Genomic DNA, 18,790 nt, shown 5'->3' on the forward strand with positions numbered 1-18,790 from the left:
GATTGTCCCTTGCTCTGAGGAATAGCTGATCCTTTTAATGGGAATGAGGGCTTGCAGGACCAGGCCTAGTGCCACGCATTTTACTTGAGCTACCTCCTCCTCACAGCCATCCAACCAGGGGAGGACTGTCATTGCCTCCGTTTATAGAAGAGGGACTGAGGTTCAGAGGGATCCTATGACTTGCCCGCAGTCACACAGCTAACATGGCAGAGCGGGCATTCTCATCCTCATCCTCAAACCCCAAGGCCCTCATAGGTGGCCAGAGACTTGCTTGGCTGGTTTTCTGTTCTCAGCAAGTGCGAGTCACTGCTCGCTATTGCACTTGGAGTGACCAAGACAGAGAAGCGGGTGCTGGTGAGGCCTCGTGTACCCCTCAGCTGCTACACGGGAGGCTCCTGGCTCTGATTCTGCTCAGTGAGAGCAGGGGCTGAGGGGTCTAGAAGCTCCCGGAGGCCCCAAGGGAGACTGGGGAGATGTCAGGTGAGAAAATTCAAGACTGGGTGAACCAGGCAGGGCAGGATCAGAAGCGTTTCCACAGCTTGAGTCTGTGCTGAGCCGTGGACCATGAAACCACAGCTCTCTGCAGTGCTCATGCTGCTGGGAAACTGAGGGTTTGTTCCACTGAGCCACACAACTTTCTTTTCCCATTTTAACCATTTGACAGTTAAACCCGATACACCCTTTTCTTGATAATCCAAGGTTATCAATATGGGCTTTGGTATGATCTGTGACATAATAAAGTGTAATCTCCAAGTTAACGACAGCAACAGCAAAGCCAAGCCCAGGGCGAGGCAGCCGCAAACATGTTAGCGCCCCTGTAGGCAACATTAATCAGAGCAGAGTGCCTGGGCCAGAGGTGGCAAGGCTGCCAATGGGGACCGCTCTGCCATAAGGGAGCTAGATAACCTTGGGCAAGTCATTCTCACCTCTCAGTCTGTTTCCTCATCTGTAAAATGACGACAGTCATTCTGTCAACCCCAAGGTGTTGTTGAGGGAATGTGGTGAGATAATGGGTGTGGTGGTGCCTTGACACTGGAAAGACAAATAGAGCAGGGGTCAGGTCAATGAGACTATTGCTATGTCTTCCTTACTTGAAAGTTGGTGATTGACTGAGGGACCTTTTGGGAACTAGAATATCCAGTGATAGGAGTCCGTGACCAGTGAGTCCAGGGAGGCCTAGCTGAGAGACCAAGAGGAGGGCTGAGGCAGGGGGATCCTAGAGCTGCAGGCTCAGTGGACCCAGGGCAGAGATGGGCCCCGGGCTCCTCAGGCAGGGCCCAGCTCCCATGAGAAGAAGGGCTGTGGCCCAGGCAGGGCATCCCATTGTGAGTACACTCTGGCTCCTGACAGGGATTCCCTGAAAGTCCCTTCCTAACTCCAGGACCAAGATTCTGGGTTCCTCCCGGTTCCTCAATACACCGAGTTCCTAGCAGGCCTCAGGCTTCCACCTTCCTCAGGGTGCTCAGGGCACCCAGGCCTGGCAGGGCTTTCAGAAGCTAGCTTCCATGTGCCAGGTATCCCCACAGATAATGACCACTTCCTGAAGCTTCAGAGAATCCTGCTGGCCTCCTCTACTTCCGCTCCAGGAATGCCAGCAAATTCTAAGCCCTGAGAAGGTGAGGACATGGCCTGAGTCACACAGCCGCTGAGGATGTGATTCCCCTCACCCCACCCTACTTTCTTTCACACACCTCAGGTGAGGTACTCTTGGATTCACACAGCAACTACCTTTGAGGTTTAGTCCAGTTGTTCTCAAACTTTAGCAATTATCAGAATCCCTGAGGGCTTATTAAAACAGATTGCTGGGCTCCAGCCCAGAGAGTCAGCTTCAGTAGGTCTGAGGTGGACCTGGGTAGCCTGCATCTCGAGCTTACTCCCAGGTAGTACTGATACTGCCAGTCCGCAGACCACCCTTTGAGAAGTGCTGGTCCAGGACCTAAAGGACCTCACCAGAGGACAGCACTGTGGTGATGATGGTGTGTGTGAGGGGGGTGGGGGTAGGGGGGCAGCTGGACTCTGTGGGGAGGCTAGTTCAAGTCCCAGCTCGGCTCTTACAATTGTGCAGTCTTCACCTCTCTGAGCCTCCATTTCTTCATCCACGAAATGGAGATAACAGTAGCTCCTCCTTCACTGAGTTATGCAAATGAAGGAATTAAATGTAAAGGTTATGGTTTATAGGATTATTACTATTTCTTACTATGAGTGAAATTTGACAGCCAGCGTGAGACCTCTGTGTGCTTTCAAGTTGAAAAGGGGATCAGCTGGGCCAGGCAGCTTTCTAATGCAGCTTTACACAGATGTTATCGTTATTATTACTATTACCATTTTACCAATGAGGAAACCCAGAGAGGTTAAGTAATTACTTGAGCTTGCGCAACTACTGTGGACGAGTCCAGGCAGTGGAGCTCCCATGCCTACCCCCTTAATACTGTGTTGTATTGTCACTCAATGGAGTATTTATTATCCAAAAGAGCAAATAATCTAAAAACTCTTTAAACTTGCCCGTGACAGGCACTGTGTGTGTTGTTAGGTGCCATTGTGTCGATTTTTGACTCATAGTGACCCCGTGTGACAGAGTAGAACTGCCCCCATAGGGTTTCCTAGGCTGTACTCTTTATGGGAGCCGCTCACCAGGTCTTTTCTCCTACGGAGACTCTGGGTGAGTTCAAACAGCCAACCTCTCAGTTAGCAGCCAAACACTTAATTGTCACACCACCCCAGGGCTCCCTGCACTGTATGCAGAGTTGCATTTTTGTCTCTCTTAGGTGGGATGAGAAGAGCTCTGAAGGAGGAGAGAGTGGAGGAAGAGAAGTAGCCCAGGTGTCAGAGAGGGACTGACATTGGATTCCCATCTTCACTGTGCCACTTACTGCTGTGTGACTTTGGGTTAGTGGCCTCACCTCTCTGAACCCCTCCATCTCTGTAAAGTCAGAGCAATGACAGACAACTAGGACTGCATGAAGAGTGAGCTTGTTTGTGCCAAGTGGTTCTCCCCCAGTCACTGGCACTGCTTGCAATTCTTGGAGGTGGGATCTGCATTTTTGTGGCAGCAGCTTTATCTTCTTTAGGCTGGATTACTTAGGGAGAGGTGAAGTGGTTTGCAAAGCTTCCTCTGACTCTGCTTGGGGGATGTGAGGAGGGGGCCTACCAAACTGTAGCTGTGGCAGTGAGACCTGTGTGAGAGTGGGAGCTGTTCTCATTCTGCAGGAGGGTAGGTGGAGGCCCCCAGAAGAGCTGCGAGGGGGCGGACACCCAGGCACACCCAGCTCTCACTGGGGTGGGTCCTCTGAGGGGCAGACCACTTTAGCCCCGTCACACTGCCTTTCTACTCACGACCATAGGGCCTCCCTAGAGTACTTAAGCACTGGCCTTTGGCGGGGAGCTGAGTCTCCAGAGAGGCAGTAACTAACCCAAGGTTACACAGCCAGGAGGTGGCAAAGTGGAGGCCCTGCCCCTCTGTGCGGTATTGGGCTATCACCCCATGACATTCTTTCACCTGCTGACTTGAGTCAGACACACATGCTCCCCCAGACACATTGCGCCTACAAAAACACACCCACACAGACACATACCCACATGGCACGCGCACATACACACACTCCCTTCACATATACCCTCACTGACAACACATAACGCGTAAGGCTATGACTCACAAAAACAACAAGCACACGTAAACCTCATGCAAAAATTTTACGCAGGAATGTACATCATCTGCAAACCTTTCAAACATTTCACAGAGACGTCCTCTAAAGTCTTATAGTCACCACACACACCACACTCAGACACTCCCTGCATAAATTCAGCTCTCATATATATATACTACAGTAGTCCCTGGGTGAGGCAAAAGGTTAGCATGCTCAACTGTTAACCCAAAAGTTGGAGGTTGGAGGTTGGAGTCCACCCAGAGGCACCTCCAAAGAAAGACCTGGAAATCTACTTCTGAAAAATCAGCCATTGAAACCCTATGGAACAGTTCTACTCTGACACACATGGGGTCTCCATGAGTTGGAGTAGACTTGACAGCAACTCGTTTTTAGTGGTATATACACTAAAACCCACTGCCCTCGAGGCTGTAATCTTTACGGAAGCAGATTGCCACATCTTTGTCCCGCAGAGCCACTGGTAGTTTCAAATCTCTGACCTTTAGGTTAGCAGTCGAGCGCTTTAGCCACTGTGCCACCAGGGCTCCTTTGGTATATACACTATACATAAAAAACATCACAAACATGCACATTTAGCACACGCAATGTACACACACATATGTATCTCCCACACAGACATCCACAGCCACAAACACAGCACACAATTGCATACCATCAGCTCACATCCCATACCTGCAGTGAATACTTAAAATCCCCAGCCTCCCCAAACCCAGTGCACACACACCAGACGCAGTGCACGGATGAGCCCGTCTGTGTGTGTGTTATGCACAGATACAGACCTAAGTGCACACATGTGCACACACTCCTCTACTATTGGGAACTAGGCTACAGTCTCGCATTGCTCATGACCCTGATTTTCTCAGAAGCAGACCACACATGAGCTGAGGGACTTCCACTTGGGCTGATGTCCTGGGGTATAAAAACGGAAGAAGGGGAAAGGACACAGTTTGTCCTAAATAAGTCAGATGGACTGCTGTGGTCTCCCAGGGATCCCATGATTCATCCAGACGAGATGCTGTGAATTCAGGACTCCAGCTCAACAGACCCAGCAGCTCAGAGGCTGGCTGGGCCTCTGGAGTGCAGAGGTCTGGGCCCTGTCTCCTGAGAAGTGGGTGCTGGTCTCTATCCCCAAAGTCAGTCGCCTGGGCTGGAAGCTCAGAAGTGGGACATTTGGCCCTGAGGACTGGTACTCTCTGGCCTCTTCTGGGCTGTGTGACTTCTGCTTGCTTGCCTGCCCTCTCCCCTGTGGGCTGGCAGGCAGGAGACCTGAGTGTGAGGCCTGAACCCAACTCCCAGAACCCAGCTCACCCCTGCCTGCATCAATGCTGCCGGGCCTCCTGGTGGAGGGGCTGTCCTTCCTCCCTGCAGACATGGATCCCACTCCTCCTGGCTCCTCTGGTACCTTCTGGGCGGGAGCCCGTCTCTCTGCCGTTCTCCCATCAGCATGGATACTCCCCAATTTCATAAACCCTTCCTGGCCTCCCCTCTCCCCTCCAGCTGTTGCCCCACCCTCTCTTCTTCCCATAGCCAGACCTGCCAGGGGAGCTGTCTGCTCTTGCTGTGTCATTTCCCTCCAGTCTCCCTACTTCTTCCTCCACCGTCTCCAGCCCCATCATCCTACCATGGTCATCAGTAGGCCTCCACATCCATCTGTAACTGCTGCAGACACATACCCTTCTGTCCTCAGCCCTTGGTCACTTGGCTGCACTCTTCACAGTTGCCCACTCCCTGCTTTTCTCATCACCCTCTTCCCTGGGCTTTGGTGACCCCCTCTCCTGGTTCTCTTCTCACCTCTCCAACATCTCCTTCTGGATCCTTTTGATGGCTCCTCCTCTTCCTCCTCCTCCATCTGATCTTTCAATATGGAGTCTCCCGGGTCTCCCTCCCCCTTGGGCCCTTGACTTTTTTCTTCCCTCCCCTCCGCCCAGGACAGCTTCCTGCACGGGGTCTCCCTTTCCTGTCCATCCTGTCAACCTCCGCGTGGCAGCCAGATGGAGTCTCTCAAAACACAGATTTGACCAGGTCACTCCTCTGCTTAAAACCCTTTGAAGGCCCTAGGGGGCCAAGCACACACCACACTTCCCACCTTCCTGTCTCTTTTACTACTCAGGGAGCCAGCTTCCATATCACACATCCACATCCATCCCCGTCATCTCCTCTCTCCTTTCCTGCTCTCCTGACCATGCTCAGTCATCTCTTCCTTTCTCTCTCCTCCCTCTCTCCCTTTCTCCTTCTCCCTCCCCATCTCTGTCTCTCTGTCTCTGTCTCTCTCTGCACCTCATTTAGAGTTGCCAGAGGTAAGAGCTATAGGATCTAGCTTGTGGGGCCCCACACCAAAAAAAAGAAGCTGATCCCATGAGCCCATTGACTGAGGGGCTCTTCCTGTCTGTGCTCCTGAAGGCCAGGAGGCCAAGAGAGAGGAGACTGTGGGTGCAGGAGTGAGAAAAGCACCGTCCTCAGCTCCGCATGAGTGCCCCGGTGTGCAGCGGTTAAGTGTTTGGCTGCTAACTGAAAGGTGGGTGATTCAAACCCACTCCCAGGCTCCGTGGGAGAAAGGCCTATAGATCTGCTCCTGTAAAGATTAAAACCAAAATACCAAACCTGTTGCCGAAGAGTCCATTCCAACTTATAGCAACCCTATAGGACAGAGTAGAACTGCCCCATAGGGTTTCCAAGGCTGTATTCTTTACGGAAGCAGACTGCCACATCTTTCTCCTGCAGAGTGGCTGGTGGGTTCAAACCGCTGACCTTTTGGTTAGCAGCTGAGTACTTAACCACTGTGCCACCAGGGCTACAGCCTAGAAAACACTTTGGGGCAGTTTTACTCTGTCACATGGGACTGCTATGAGCCAAAATCAACTGATGGCATCTAACAACAACAATGGATGCCCTCCGCAGGAGCCTTGAAGATAGCTGGGGAAGGCCTGACTCAGCCCTTTAAGTGGCTCCTGGGCCACCAGGATTAATTGGCTTCTCTGTTCCGCTCACTTTCCCACTGCCCACCTACACTGTGGTCCCCACCTTGACCTCTGTCCACAGCACACTCTGGCATGTGTCCCACTCAGCAGTTCCATCTGCTATCCAGACACCTGGTTCTTGGCCTTGATTCACCTGGGCCCTGGCCTCACTTGTCTCTTCCTCCAGACCTCACCCCAGACATCACCCCATTTCCATTCACTAGGCCTCACCCTGCAGCTGGTGACTGAGGCTGTCGCTGTGTCTTTGTCATATTTTTCCATGTAGTATGTGACTAGGAGCCTGTAAGGCAGCCAGGGTAGTGGGCATGGGGGCAGAGCTTTGGAGTCTAGGTCCAATTCTGCCACTGGATGTCAGGCAATCTTGGATGACTGATTCTCAGTAGCTGCATCGATAAAATGGGGGGAATAATATTTGCCTGGCATGATTATAGTAAGGATTAATTTGCAGATACTTCATATGTATTTGTTTCCTCTCTTTTCAGCAAAATAAAGATCTCCCCATGGGCTGCCCACAGGGAGAGCCTTGAAGATAGCCTGCCCAGAGCCTGGAAAGGCCCGAGCCAGCCCTTTAGAAGGCTCCTGAGCCTTTTATCTATCTTGTAGCTGCTTTTGGGTAATGAGGACTAAAGCAGGAAGCTGAGATGGGGGTGCTCGTTGGCTTGGGACAAAGAGGGGATTTGGTGTGGAATGGTGTGGAAGAAGAGGGGGGAAGGCGAGGTAGCTGCCAAGGAGAGGACTCTGGGGGCGAGAACTGAAAGGCTTAAAGCAGTTTATGAGGTTTGGTTGCATGATGTGCAATGTCAGCTCTCTCCCCGGCCTCCCAAGAAATCTTCAGCAAAATCTCTGTTTCTTGTTGGATATGGTTTTCGAGCTGCATCAAGGTGCTGAGTGTGGGCTCATGGTGGACACACTGGGAGAACAGAGCCTGCCCCGTAGCCTTGCTTCCCCCCAGGCCGTGTACGTAGTAACAGTGGCCCTCTGGAAATAGGCTGAGTGGGTCATTATGATGTTCCTCAGACTGAAAGGAATTTGCACCTGGACACAATGGTGACAGGAGAAGGTTACAAGTTGCAGGTTTTGGGGGGGGGGGGGCGTTGTTATAACTATTCATAGTCATCTTTTTCATAATAAAAATTCTCTAGGTTGAAAGGGGATGTCTGAGCAATTTGAGAGGACAAGATGGGCCAAGGCATGATGGTGGGAAAGGGCTGAGCAGCCAGGGGAGAGGCTAGGGTGGATTGGCAGTAACTCCATGGTCAGGGGCCTCAACCATCAGGCCAGGAGGCCGAGGCAATGGGGAGCATGCTGGTGGAAGGTGACTTGGTGTGTCTGTGCTTCATGTAAAGACTGGGGACCGGACGGACCCATGGGGAATGGAGGCAGGGAGGGCATCAAGGAGGCTGGTGCTATCTCGGAGGACGGTGGTGATGAGGCCTGGACAAAAGCAGAGACCATTGTAGTGGGCTGGACGGGACTTGGTGATTGATTGTAGGGATTGGGGGAGGGGTGTTGTGGGAAGGACATGGAAGAAAGGGTGACCACTCCTGGTTCTGGACCAGGCAACAGAGCAGAGCACAGTCAGGGTGACCTGTGGTTCATCGAGGAGATGCCCAGCCAGTAGCTGGATCCTAGAAGGAGAGGTTCCGGTCAGGAGGAGAATTGCCATGAAGACCTCACTCTCCTGGTTATAGAATGGGAGTAGTTACACCTACCTTCCAGGAGAGGGCGCGGTAGCCTACATGAGCCAGTGTCCAGGAAGGCACTTTATAAACAACTGCACATCACCTATGTGTCAATTAATGGAAAATGCAAATTTCTGGAGGCTGGACAAAACTTTGAAACATGCTGACATCGGCAGGGTCCTTTGAATGAGGACAGGACCCTGAGACTTGCTGTTCTCACTGTCCTTCAGTCATCAGGGCATTTTCCCCAAGCAAGACTCCTCCATGGGACGGGGTCCCACTATCACCGTGTGGATCGCCATCCAACCTCCCCTGGCTGGGGCCGTCTCACCCAGGGAGCCTGCGGGCTGAGGAGAAACCCCAGGAATCTCCAGGGTTGCTGCAGGGACTCCTGGTTCTCTCTGGAACAACTTGCCTGCCCCCTAGTGGATTTCTGAAGAATCTTTAGATTTATGAAACATCCTGGAAGGGGACCTTGGAGATTCAGTCCCACCCTGTCCATATGACGGGGAGACTGGGGTCTCCAGCAGGAATGACTTGTGCAAGGAAGCCTAGGGCAGAGCCGGGACAAGAGGCGGCATGGCTGACCCTCAGGAAAGAACACGGGCTTAGGCATCCTAAGGGAACTTCAGCTCCACCCCTTGTCCAGTCCATCTCCTCACAGGGCCTCGCTTCCTCACTCATCAATGGGGGTGGCGGCACCCACTTCCTACGGCTGCGACGACAGCTCCCCGAGATCCTGCACACCATAGGTGCTCAGCACATGTGCCCCCCACTGCCTCATCCCTGCACCTCCCCCATCAGACTACCTTCCAGCAGCTCTAATCTGGATTTTTATGCATATGGATTTCCTTAAAGTGAGGTTCACCTGCCACCGCAGCCGCCTCCTCCACCTTCCCCACCCCATTCTACTTCTTCATCCCGATGACCTTCACTGGCCAAGTCTGTGCCCAACCCTATGCCAGAGGCTGGGGTCACAGACAGAGCGCTTAGGTCCACCCCTGCCCTCGGGAAGTCCCCCCACACAGGGCCACATCCAGAGTGTGGTCAGTGCTGGAATGGGTAGCCAGCGGCTGAGGGGTGGGGAGGGCTTCAGGGAAGGCTCATTGGAGGAAATGGCAGAGGAGCTGAGGCTTGAAGGGTGTCATGGATTGAATTGTGTCCCCCCAAAATATCTGTCAACTTGGCTAGGTTATGATTCCCAGTATTGTATGATTGTCTACCATTTTATCATCTGATGTGATTTCCTTATGTGTTGTAAACTCTATCACTATGATGTAACAAGGTGGATTAGTGGCAGTTATACTGATGAGGTCTACAAGATTAGATAGTGTCTTAAGCCAATCTCTTTTGAGATATAAAATAGAGAAGAGAGCAGAGACACATGGGGACCTCATACTGCCAAGAAAGCAGTGCCGGGAGCAGAGCGCGTCCTTTAGACCTGAGGTTCCTGTGCTGAGATGCTCCCAGACCAAGGGAAGACTGATGCATCACAAGGACCTTCCTTCCAACAGAGAGAGAAAGCGTTCCCCCGGAGCTGACGCCCTGAATTTGGACTTGTAGCCTACTGAACTGTGAGAGAATAAACTTCTCTTCATTAAAGCCATCCACTTGTGGTGTTTCTGTTTTCTGTTATAGCAGCACTAGATGACTAAGACAAAGGGTGAGGAGGAGTTGGCCAGAAGAAGTGGGAAGCAGATGGGCCGAGAAGAGCACTCCAGGCTGATGCAGGCTGATGGAGGTGAAAGTGTCCATCATAGCGTGAGGGACAGTGGTGCAGAGAGACAAGACAGTGAGGAAAGCCCATGGCTTGCTCAACGCCACCAACGCAAGGTGTGCAAGAACCCATCTAAGCATTAGGTAACTAAGTCCAGATGCAGAGAACAGCAGAGGAGAAGCTAGGCTGGAGACCTCAGGAGCTGGCCCTGTAGGAGGGGAGATTGTTCATGAAAAGCCTCTGGGCCAGCTTGGAGTCAGTTGTTCATTCATTTGTGCCCTCATCTATTCAACCTCCCTCCTAGTGCACACCTCTTGCTGAGCATTGGACCAAAGCAATGAACTAGACAAGGTTCCTGCCATCAGCAGGGGTCAAGCATGGAAACTACTAATTACATACAGAGGAGTGTTGGGAAAGGTTTAAAGAGGAGGTGACTTCTTAGTTGCCCTTTGGAGGATGTATAGGAGTCCACCAGATGGAAAAAAGGTTTATACCTTTTATGAGCATCCAGGTGGAGAAAACAGATAGAGCAAAGGTGTGGCATCATGAAGGGCTTGGGGAAGAGTAAGCAGTCTCTTGTGGCCAGAGAATTGGGTGTGTAGGGTGCAGATGAAGTGGGATTAGAGTGTGTAGGGCCTTGATTGACACATACATGCACACACATACACATAAATGCCCACATACATGTGTACACACATACATGCACACATGTGCATGAACACATGTACCACACACAGAAGCAGCTGGGCCTCTGTGGGCACTGCCCCAGATGAAACATTTCCCAAAGAACCCCCTGTTTGAAATTTCAATGAGAGCTCTCCCCTCCTGAGGGGTCTTTTGAAGAAGGCTGAGTTTGTTTAGGGCTTAACCTGCCCCCTGGCCCCCGGCCCTCTCCCCTCAGCCTGGGAAATGAATCCCACATGTGCCAGATCTCCCCACTCTGAAATCACCAGCCGGTCTTTGGTAAGCACTCTTTGATGTCGGAAGCTAGTTTAATGAGTTGGTTGTGGGTTGTTTTTTTTTTTTTTTTCTTTTTTTCTGTAAGACAGAAGTCTCATTTTTACTGACAGCCAAGAAATTCTTACCTCCCTCCTCCCCTGCCCTGAGATTCTGGGAACCCAAGGTCCGGACTCTCGACACAGTGCTCGCAGATGCCCAAAGGCTTAGGCTTGATGGGGAGGAAAGGCAGGGAAGGAGACGGCATGCTCGGAGAGTTCTCTGTGGGCCAGGCCCTGTGTTAGGGACTTTTAAAATCCTCCTCACACTCATTTTAGAGCTGACAGAGCAGGCTTTTAGAAGTGATATGATGTGAGTAGGTAGCCTGGCTAGGCCTGGAGCCCACGTCTGCCGGCTCCAGCCCCTGGCTCTGGTCTTGCCTCTGCCCCAGGTTGCCAATGACCTCCTCCCTCTGAGCTTTGGACACCTCTGCTGTAAAATGGGGACGGTGTTCCCTGATGGGAGGAATAATGAGCTCTCTTAATAATGAGCTCTCCACATAAAAACAATTTTCAAAAACAAAGTGCTTTGTGAACGGAAGGGACTATTTCTGTTTTCATTGTTTTTCTGTCAAGAGGCCAGTTTACCCCTAGGATTCATACCGGAATGCATCAGTTAGTATCGCTCTAGGGCACTTGTTAATGAGCATCTGGCTGGCCACCGGGGAGCTCAGCGCATGAATTCTTTGAGCAGAGTGGAGCAGGGAGAAGGGGTGGGGTGTCCAGGCACAAGAGCCTCTGAGGCTGGTCCAGGCACATGCCCACCCATTTCCTCTCCTCAGGGCAGGGCCAAGGGCTTTCCTGAGCTTCGGGTCCCAGCCGTGCCGTGGTGCGCTTTGGCAAAGGCCACCTTGATTTCTTGGTTTATGAAGTCCTGCCAGGGGTCTCTGGGGGAAAAGGGAGAAACAGTTGTAATAAAACCACCACCACCACTGGCAGTGCAGCCCCTCTCACTTTGTGTCTCCTGGTCCTTGCAGCAGCCCTGTCATGGGCCCACTGTGAGCCCCCTTTGACTTTGGGGACTGAGGCCCAGAGAGGGGAAGTGTCCGATCTGAGGCCATACAGTATGGACGCGTGTGCATCTGTGGCTTCAAGCCCAGTGGCCCCCAGGAGATGGAAGATAACCCCAGCTCTGCTCCCTTCTCAAGATGTGATCTGAGAGGTCTGAGGCCGTGGATGAGAGGCTCTGGGACTCTCTGGGTGTTAAGCAAATCCTGGGCGGGGGCACTGGACTCCCACCCTGCAGTCACTTTCATTTTCTCACTTGCTGCCCACAAGTGTCTGGAGAAAGTTGCTGTTGTTAAGTGCTATCGAGTCCAACTCATAGTGACCCCACGTGACAGAGTACGGGAGCAGATCCCCAGGTCTTTTCTCCCGCGGAGCGGCTGGGTGAGTTCAAACTGCCAACCTTTTGGTTAACAGCCAAGTGCTTAACTGTTGCACCACTGGGGCTCTTTGGAGAAAGATAGAGCTGGGTAATGGATTGAATTGTTTCCCCCAAAAGTCTGAACACCTGGTACCTGTAAATGGGACCTTGTTTGGAAATAGGGTCTTTGAAGGTGTTAACAGTTAACATGAAGTGGTACTGGAGTAGGGTGGGTCCTAATTCAACAAGCAGTGTCATTATAAAAGTGGAGAGACACAGAGTTAAAAGGCCCCATGTGAAAACGAGGCAGAGACAGAGTTACAAGGCAGCTGCAAGCCAAGGATCGCCTGGAGCTTCCAGAAGGTGGGAGAGATAAGAAAGGATCTCCCTAGAGCCTTCAGGGAGAGCATGGCCCTGCTGACACCCCGAACTTGGACTTCTAGCCTCCAGAACTGTGAGACAATACATTTCTGTCATTTTCAAGCCACCCACTTTGTGGGACTTTGGTACAGTAGCCCTAGGAGACTAATATAAGCCTTTACACTGAGCTGGAAACAAGGCTTCACAGCACGCTGGCAAGGAGCAGACGTTTGAGAAAGGGCCGCTGTGACCTGTGATGGGAGGCACTTCTGTGTGCACTGCTGCTTGGGTGGGGATGGGGGCTTTTGTCCCCTTCCCCTGATCTCTACCAGCTTCCCAAACATTCTCAAATGTAAAAATAAATTCTGCAGATACGGAAAATACCTAAGATGAGGATAAAAGCATCTTTTGAAAACTACTTTTTAAAAAAATCAAGCCACAGCATACAATTCAAATAAAAATTAGTAACTATCTTGTGAACACAAAACAGTTTCCCCTGCAACTGGTACCGAAAGCCCTGGAGCCATCATCTCCAGACTGTGTCTGTCTATGATCTCATCTCCAGGCATGTGATGTTTCCATGCATGTGCGTATCTGATGCTCATGATGAGTGTTGTGTGTGCGCACCCGTGTGTGTGTGCATGTGTGTGTGCATGCGTGCGCCTGCGCCTCTGTGAGCGCTCTAAGTCCATGTGTCTAGGTGGATGCAGGGGTTCTCCTTTGTCTGCCTGGAAGCCTGGGAGGCTCCCACGTCAAGTGGTGCTCGCTGGGACTAATCTCTAATCTCCTCCCTCCCTGAGCCAAGAAGATGAAAACATCTCTGGCACTTTCTAAAGTTTCTGTCCAGGAGTGGAAAAGTCATCAGCTGAGGGAGCTGGAGATGACAAATGGCTGGCAGACCCTCCCGGTTCCCAGTCTGAGGATGGGGTGGGCCAAGAGTACTGGAAGCTGGGCTTCCCACCACCTACACAGACAGGGCCCTGCTGGTGCACAGAAGACGCGGTAGCTCATGTTCCCCGTGTGCTGGCCACTGATGGACTGCCAGGCGCACCAGCCGTCCAGAAGCTCACAAAGCTTATATGGGCAGGAGAAAGTTCCATAAATGCATCAACAGAAATATCAGGCTATGGATATTTCTATGTGCTATGGAAAGCACAAGGAGCCCTGGAGGTGCCACAGTTATGTTCTCAGCTATTGACCGAAAGGTTTGTGGTTCAAACCCACCCACCTACTCTGTGGGAGAAAGACCTGGTGATCTGCTGCTGTAAAGATTACAGCCTAGAAAACCCTATGGGGCAGTTCTACTCTGTTACGTGGGGTCGCTGTGAGTCGAAAATTAACTCAACGGCATCCAACAACAATAACATGGAGCCCACAGTGCTGGGCTAGATGGGATGGGCTAGAGGATGACAACTGAGATGGGCTCAGTTTAGCAGGGCTTCAGCATCTGAGACCTGAATGACAGGAAGGGACCAGGGAGGGGAGGGCCGTGGTGGGGAGGAGAGGAGCTGGCAAAGGAGACTGAGGCAGTTGAGCGGGAAAGGAGGGAGTACAGCCGGGCAGGTACCAGAGGCCTGGCCAGAGAAGAGTGTGTTTCTAGGAAGAGAAGGGGAAATGTGGCTGAGCAGTCGAGTTGAGAACTCACACTGCCCATGAGTCTAGTGACGTGGATGGAGGTCTCTGGTGACCTTCCCAAGAGGTGGCTGTGCTGGTGAGGGTGGAAGTCAGACTGCGGGGGTGGAGGAGGGAGTGGGCGTGAGGAAGTGAAGTCAGCGTCAGCAGCCACCTTCTGAGAAATGTAGCTGTCAAGTGGGGTGGAGGGCTGGAGCCTTCAAGGTCAAAGGAGGGCTTCGTGTTCACAGGGTGCCAGGAAGATGCAGGGAGGAGAGGACTGGGATGTAAGAGAACGGGGCAAAAAGGACCACAGTCCATTCTGCTGGGAAGTGGGGTGGGGAGAGGCTGTGGCTGCTGTGACACTTAGGAAGAGAATTGGACTCTAAGACAGTCGCTGGAAGGGCCCTTGGAGCCAGGCCCAGGAGAGGAGAAGGGACTAAGGCACAGCACCAGTCAGTGCCCAGACCTGATCCCCGTCCTCACACCACACTGCTCCCGCAGCAAGCAGCCCAGGCAGAGACTGGAAAGCTGAAGAACCTGGGCCGGGTGGAACCTCTCTGTGAGCACAAGCTAGTTCTGCACCCAGGAGGCCAGTGTGCCCTTGTTTACACGGCCATCTGTGTGCTCTGTGCCTGGAGCCTCCTTTGTATGCCAGTGTCTGCTCATCCCTCCCTTTTTCCTCCTTTCATTCCTCCCTCCCTCACTGGGAGCCCCTCTCTGTGGGGCACTCAGGAATGAACACAGGCAATCCCTGCCCTCAGCATTGCTCTGCCCCTGTTCCCTGGGGTCCTGAGGCCGTAGGGGACGCTGACAGCCAGGCAGAAAGGAAATTGCTTCCTGCCAATAGCCCCTTGAAGGACGTTCAGCCTGGGCTGCTTCAGCCCTGGTCATTTTCCCAAGACGCCCACACGTGTCCCACACATTTCTCATCTTTGAGCAACGGGAAGGGGTCATCCTGGAAATGCTGGAAGGAACCAGTCAGAAGTTCCAATGAAGGGAAAAATCTGGGCAGGGAGACAACAAGCCTGGACTTGGGTTTACACCCTGACACAGTCATGCTGTGAGACCCCAGTGGGGCCTTGCCCATCTCTGAGCTCAGCCTCCCCACTGGTGGAGTAAGCCTGTAGGCCTCTGTGGTCCCCGAGGCCTTTCTCCTGGAAATGACACTACAATTCTCAACAGCCGGCAACGTCTGTGCCCCTTGACCTCCGCCTGCTGTGGACTGTCCATATTTGTGTGGAAGGGTGTGAGGAACAGCACGCTGGAGAAAAAATGTGATTGTTCCCCTGACTCTACCCATGTTCCCCTTGGCAAAGGACATGGGTCCCAAAGGACAAAAGAAAGAGCCAAACTCTGCGGGACAGGCACAAGCTCTCTGAGAGCCGGCTTCGTTTGGCCCCTAAAATGTGGGTGCTCTTTGATCTATAGGTTTCTTGTCTGAGGAAATGATCTGAATGGTGACAAATGCACAATGATACTTATCAACTCATGGCCTGTAGTCAGCTCAGAATACAAAGATTCTAAATGCTCCACATAAGAGAAAGGCTGAGCAAATTGTGGCACACCCACATGTTGCAATCTTGATGCAGCCACTACGTGTGTTTATCATGTGCTCTGAACAGTATGGGAAGGTGCTCAGGACACTGAGTTGAGAGCACAGAACAGAATGTAAGATGATCTAAGCAGCGTGAGCTCATCCGAGCCAAACGCTTCAGAAACAGGCTGGAAGGAAACGTGCTGAAATGCTAACGTGGTTGTTTCTCAGGAATGGAAAGATGGTGATTATTTTCATCTTTGAACAATTTTCAATTTTCCAAGTTTTCCACAATAGGCAAGTGTGATGGGGTGAATGTGTTTTGCATGTGACAAGGACATGAATTTTGGGTAACCTAAACTATGAGCAAATGACTTTCTGTTTGTTAAAGCCATCCACTTGTGGTATTTCTGTTATAGCAGCACTAGATGACTAAGACAGCAAGTAATAATTCTATAGTCAGAAAAGTAACAAATATGAAATAATTAAAAAAAAGAGTCCAGGCTTTTGGGGAAATCCTTCCTACTCACCCAGGTTTGATGTCCAGAGGTGTGGGGAGGGGTCTGGGGAAGCCTGCCTTTCCTGCCAGCCAGTAGGTTTCCTCTAGGCCCTTCCCCTGGAAGAGAGAAGACAGAGGTGAAAGGCCCCTCTCCACGCAAACCTTCTCAAGCTGAATAATGAGGCCAGAGTTGCATGATTCCAACAGCTCAAGCAGCAGAGAGCCTGGAGCCAGGCTGCCTGGGTTCAAATCCTGGCTCTGCTACTTACTAGATGTGTGACTTTGGCTAAGTTACTTCACATCTCTGTGCCTCCACTTCTTCAGTATCTCCGAGAATCATTGTGAGGATCAAATGAGTTAACATCTGTTAGATAAATAAATAAGCATGAATTCCACAACCAGAAGATCTGGGATACTAAGATCCCAGGATTCTGTGATCTGTGATTCTCTCCAACTATCACTATTCAAGGACAAAGTAGGCTCTCCTGGGATGGCAATACAGCTGCCTAGGGGCTGGGAATGGAGGGGCATAAGGAGCACTGGGATCAGGGCTGGCTGGTCTGGAGACTCCAGACCCCACCCCAGGGCCAGAGCTTTCTGGGATAGGTATTGCCCTTTGGAGATCCCCAGGTCAGCCTGAAGAACCTGAGGTCAGTGTTCTGCCCTGCCCAGCCCCTCTCTAACTCCCTCTCTGCCACTACAGACCTCTTTTCCTCAGGATACCCAGTGCTGGCTCCCCTAAACAAGACACACCTGCCCTGACTTATCCAGCTCACTTTCCTATAACCTTGGCCATCCAGAACGAAGGGTCCTACATATACCTGCCGTTGCAGGCTGTGTGACCACAGACAAGTTGTTGTCCCTCTCTGAGCTGCACTGAAGTGAGTCCCATGGGGCACCCAATTTCTGGAGCCCAGTCACTGCGCCAGTCTCTAAATGCCTGGGCTGCTCCAGTCCCCCTACCAGGCCTGGCTGTAGCTGAGGAACTGGGGAACGAGAGGAGGCTGGTTCGAGAAAAGGCTTTCTTGGGAATACTGCACCATTACCTTTACCAAATGTTAAGATTAAAAAAGAATGCAGAGGTTACAAAACCCACCTTTGCCTTTGAGGTGCTCATGGACAAGTACAACTCAACATCATACCTACCACACAGGGGGCTGGTCATGGGACTGGGGGTGGTGCACAGAGATGGCATGATAGTCACTGTTGGGGGAAAGGAAGACGAATGGTGTTCTTGGGTCAGGAACACCCTTGGTCATGTCTGGACTAGGCTTCTGAGGGATGAGTAGGAGCCCAATAGTGCTATGGAGAAGTCACAGGCTTTGGAGCCACCAGACCTGGGTTATGAGTTATGTGACTTTGGACAAGTACCTTGCCTCTCTGATTTTATTTCCTCAACTGCAAAATGGAGACAGTGATCCTCTTTTCATGATTGCTGTGAGTGATAAATACATGTTGCCCAGGTAAGTCATCAATGGAAGTAATTTCTCTGTCCTGGCCCTTTTCCTCACAAGGAGCCAGATGAGGGAGTGGGTCTCAAGAAGAAATGTTTCCTTAGGATTTGGGGACTTTGGGGAACAAAGAGGTCATGTAAAGTTGATCACCTCCATCCCCAACTCCAGGCAGGCATTTCCTTTAGCCACATTAATCAGATGAAAATCTCCCCGACTGCCCACAGAAACTGGACCCTTGTGGACTTTTCCTGCAAACCCCAGAAAATAAATTCTCTCACCTTTAGCTCAGTTTGACCTCTGATGTCAATTTTGTAGCCTTCATCCAAGCTGAGCAGTGTCTGGGCAGTGTTCCGGCTGACATGAATTCTGTATGCTGACAAGAAATGTAGTAAACAAGTCACTACCTGGTGGCAGCATACTGAATGTTTGGTAAAATCATTGAGAGTCTGTAACACCCCCAGTTTCAACCACACACACAATTCTGATTCGCACAATAGCCTACTCCTGGCCCCCTTAGCCCTTTAACAGATAGCTGGCCACTGAAATAGAGGCCCCGAGGAAAGCAAAGTACATATATTTAGTGTTAGGGGGAACTCAGAATAAACATAATGTCACTTGTAGGAAAGCCTCTGAAAACTGAGTCAGAGCAAATAAGTAGTTTTCGTTTTTCTTTTGAAGCAAGACTCCCCAGTAGGGCTGCCACATCTTGCACTGAAAAACATTAGGGAGCACACAAACTATGCAACCAAAGTACAGGCCCTAGGACCTCAGCCTTTTCAGCTGCTCTTACCAAGTCATCACAGTGGCTCCTGCTGCCAGCAAGCACCAAAAATGGCATTTAAAAAAACTGGAAAGCTCTCGTCATTGTAAAGATGAGGAAACCCAGGCCTAAAGGAAGAGCCTTTTGTTCAATGCAGGGCTTTGAACCT

General features: G+C 51.4%; 1 protein-coding gene across 1 annotated transcript in view; it reads right to left on the reverse strand.

Moving 5' to 3' along the window:
* Positions 1-11,812: 11,812 nt before the first annotated feature.
* The window catches only part of LOC101355713 (olfactory guanylyl cyclase GC-D-like), a 46,431-nt gene continuing 39,453 nt past the window's right edge, over positions 11,813-18,790 (reverse strand). Inside the window, 3 exon segments of the mRNA XM_023736499.1 lie at positions 11,813-11,921; positions 16,439-16,524; positions 18,140-18,234. Coding sequence (XP_023592267.1) covers positions 11,813-11,921; positions 16,439-16,524; positions 18,140-18,234 — 290 coding nt within the window.

This window comes from Trichechus manatus, unplaced genomic scaffold (genome assembly GCF_000243295.1).
Source record: "Trichechus manatus latirostris isolate Lorelei unplaced genomic scaffold, TriManLat1.0 scaffold00088, whole genome shotgun sequence".
Lineage (NCBI taxonomy): Eukaryota > Metazoa > Chordata > Mammalia > Sirenia > Trichechidae > Trichechus > Trichechus manatus.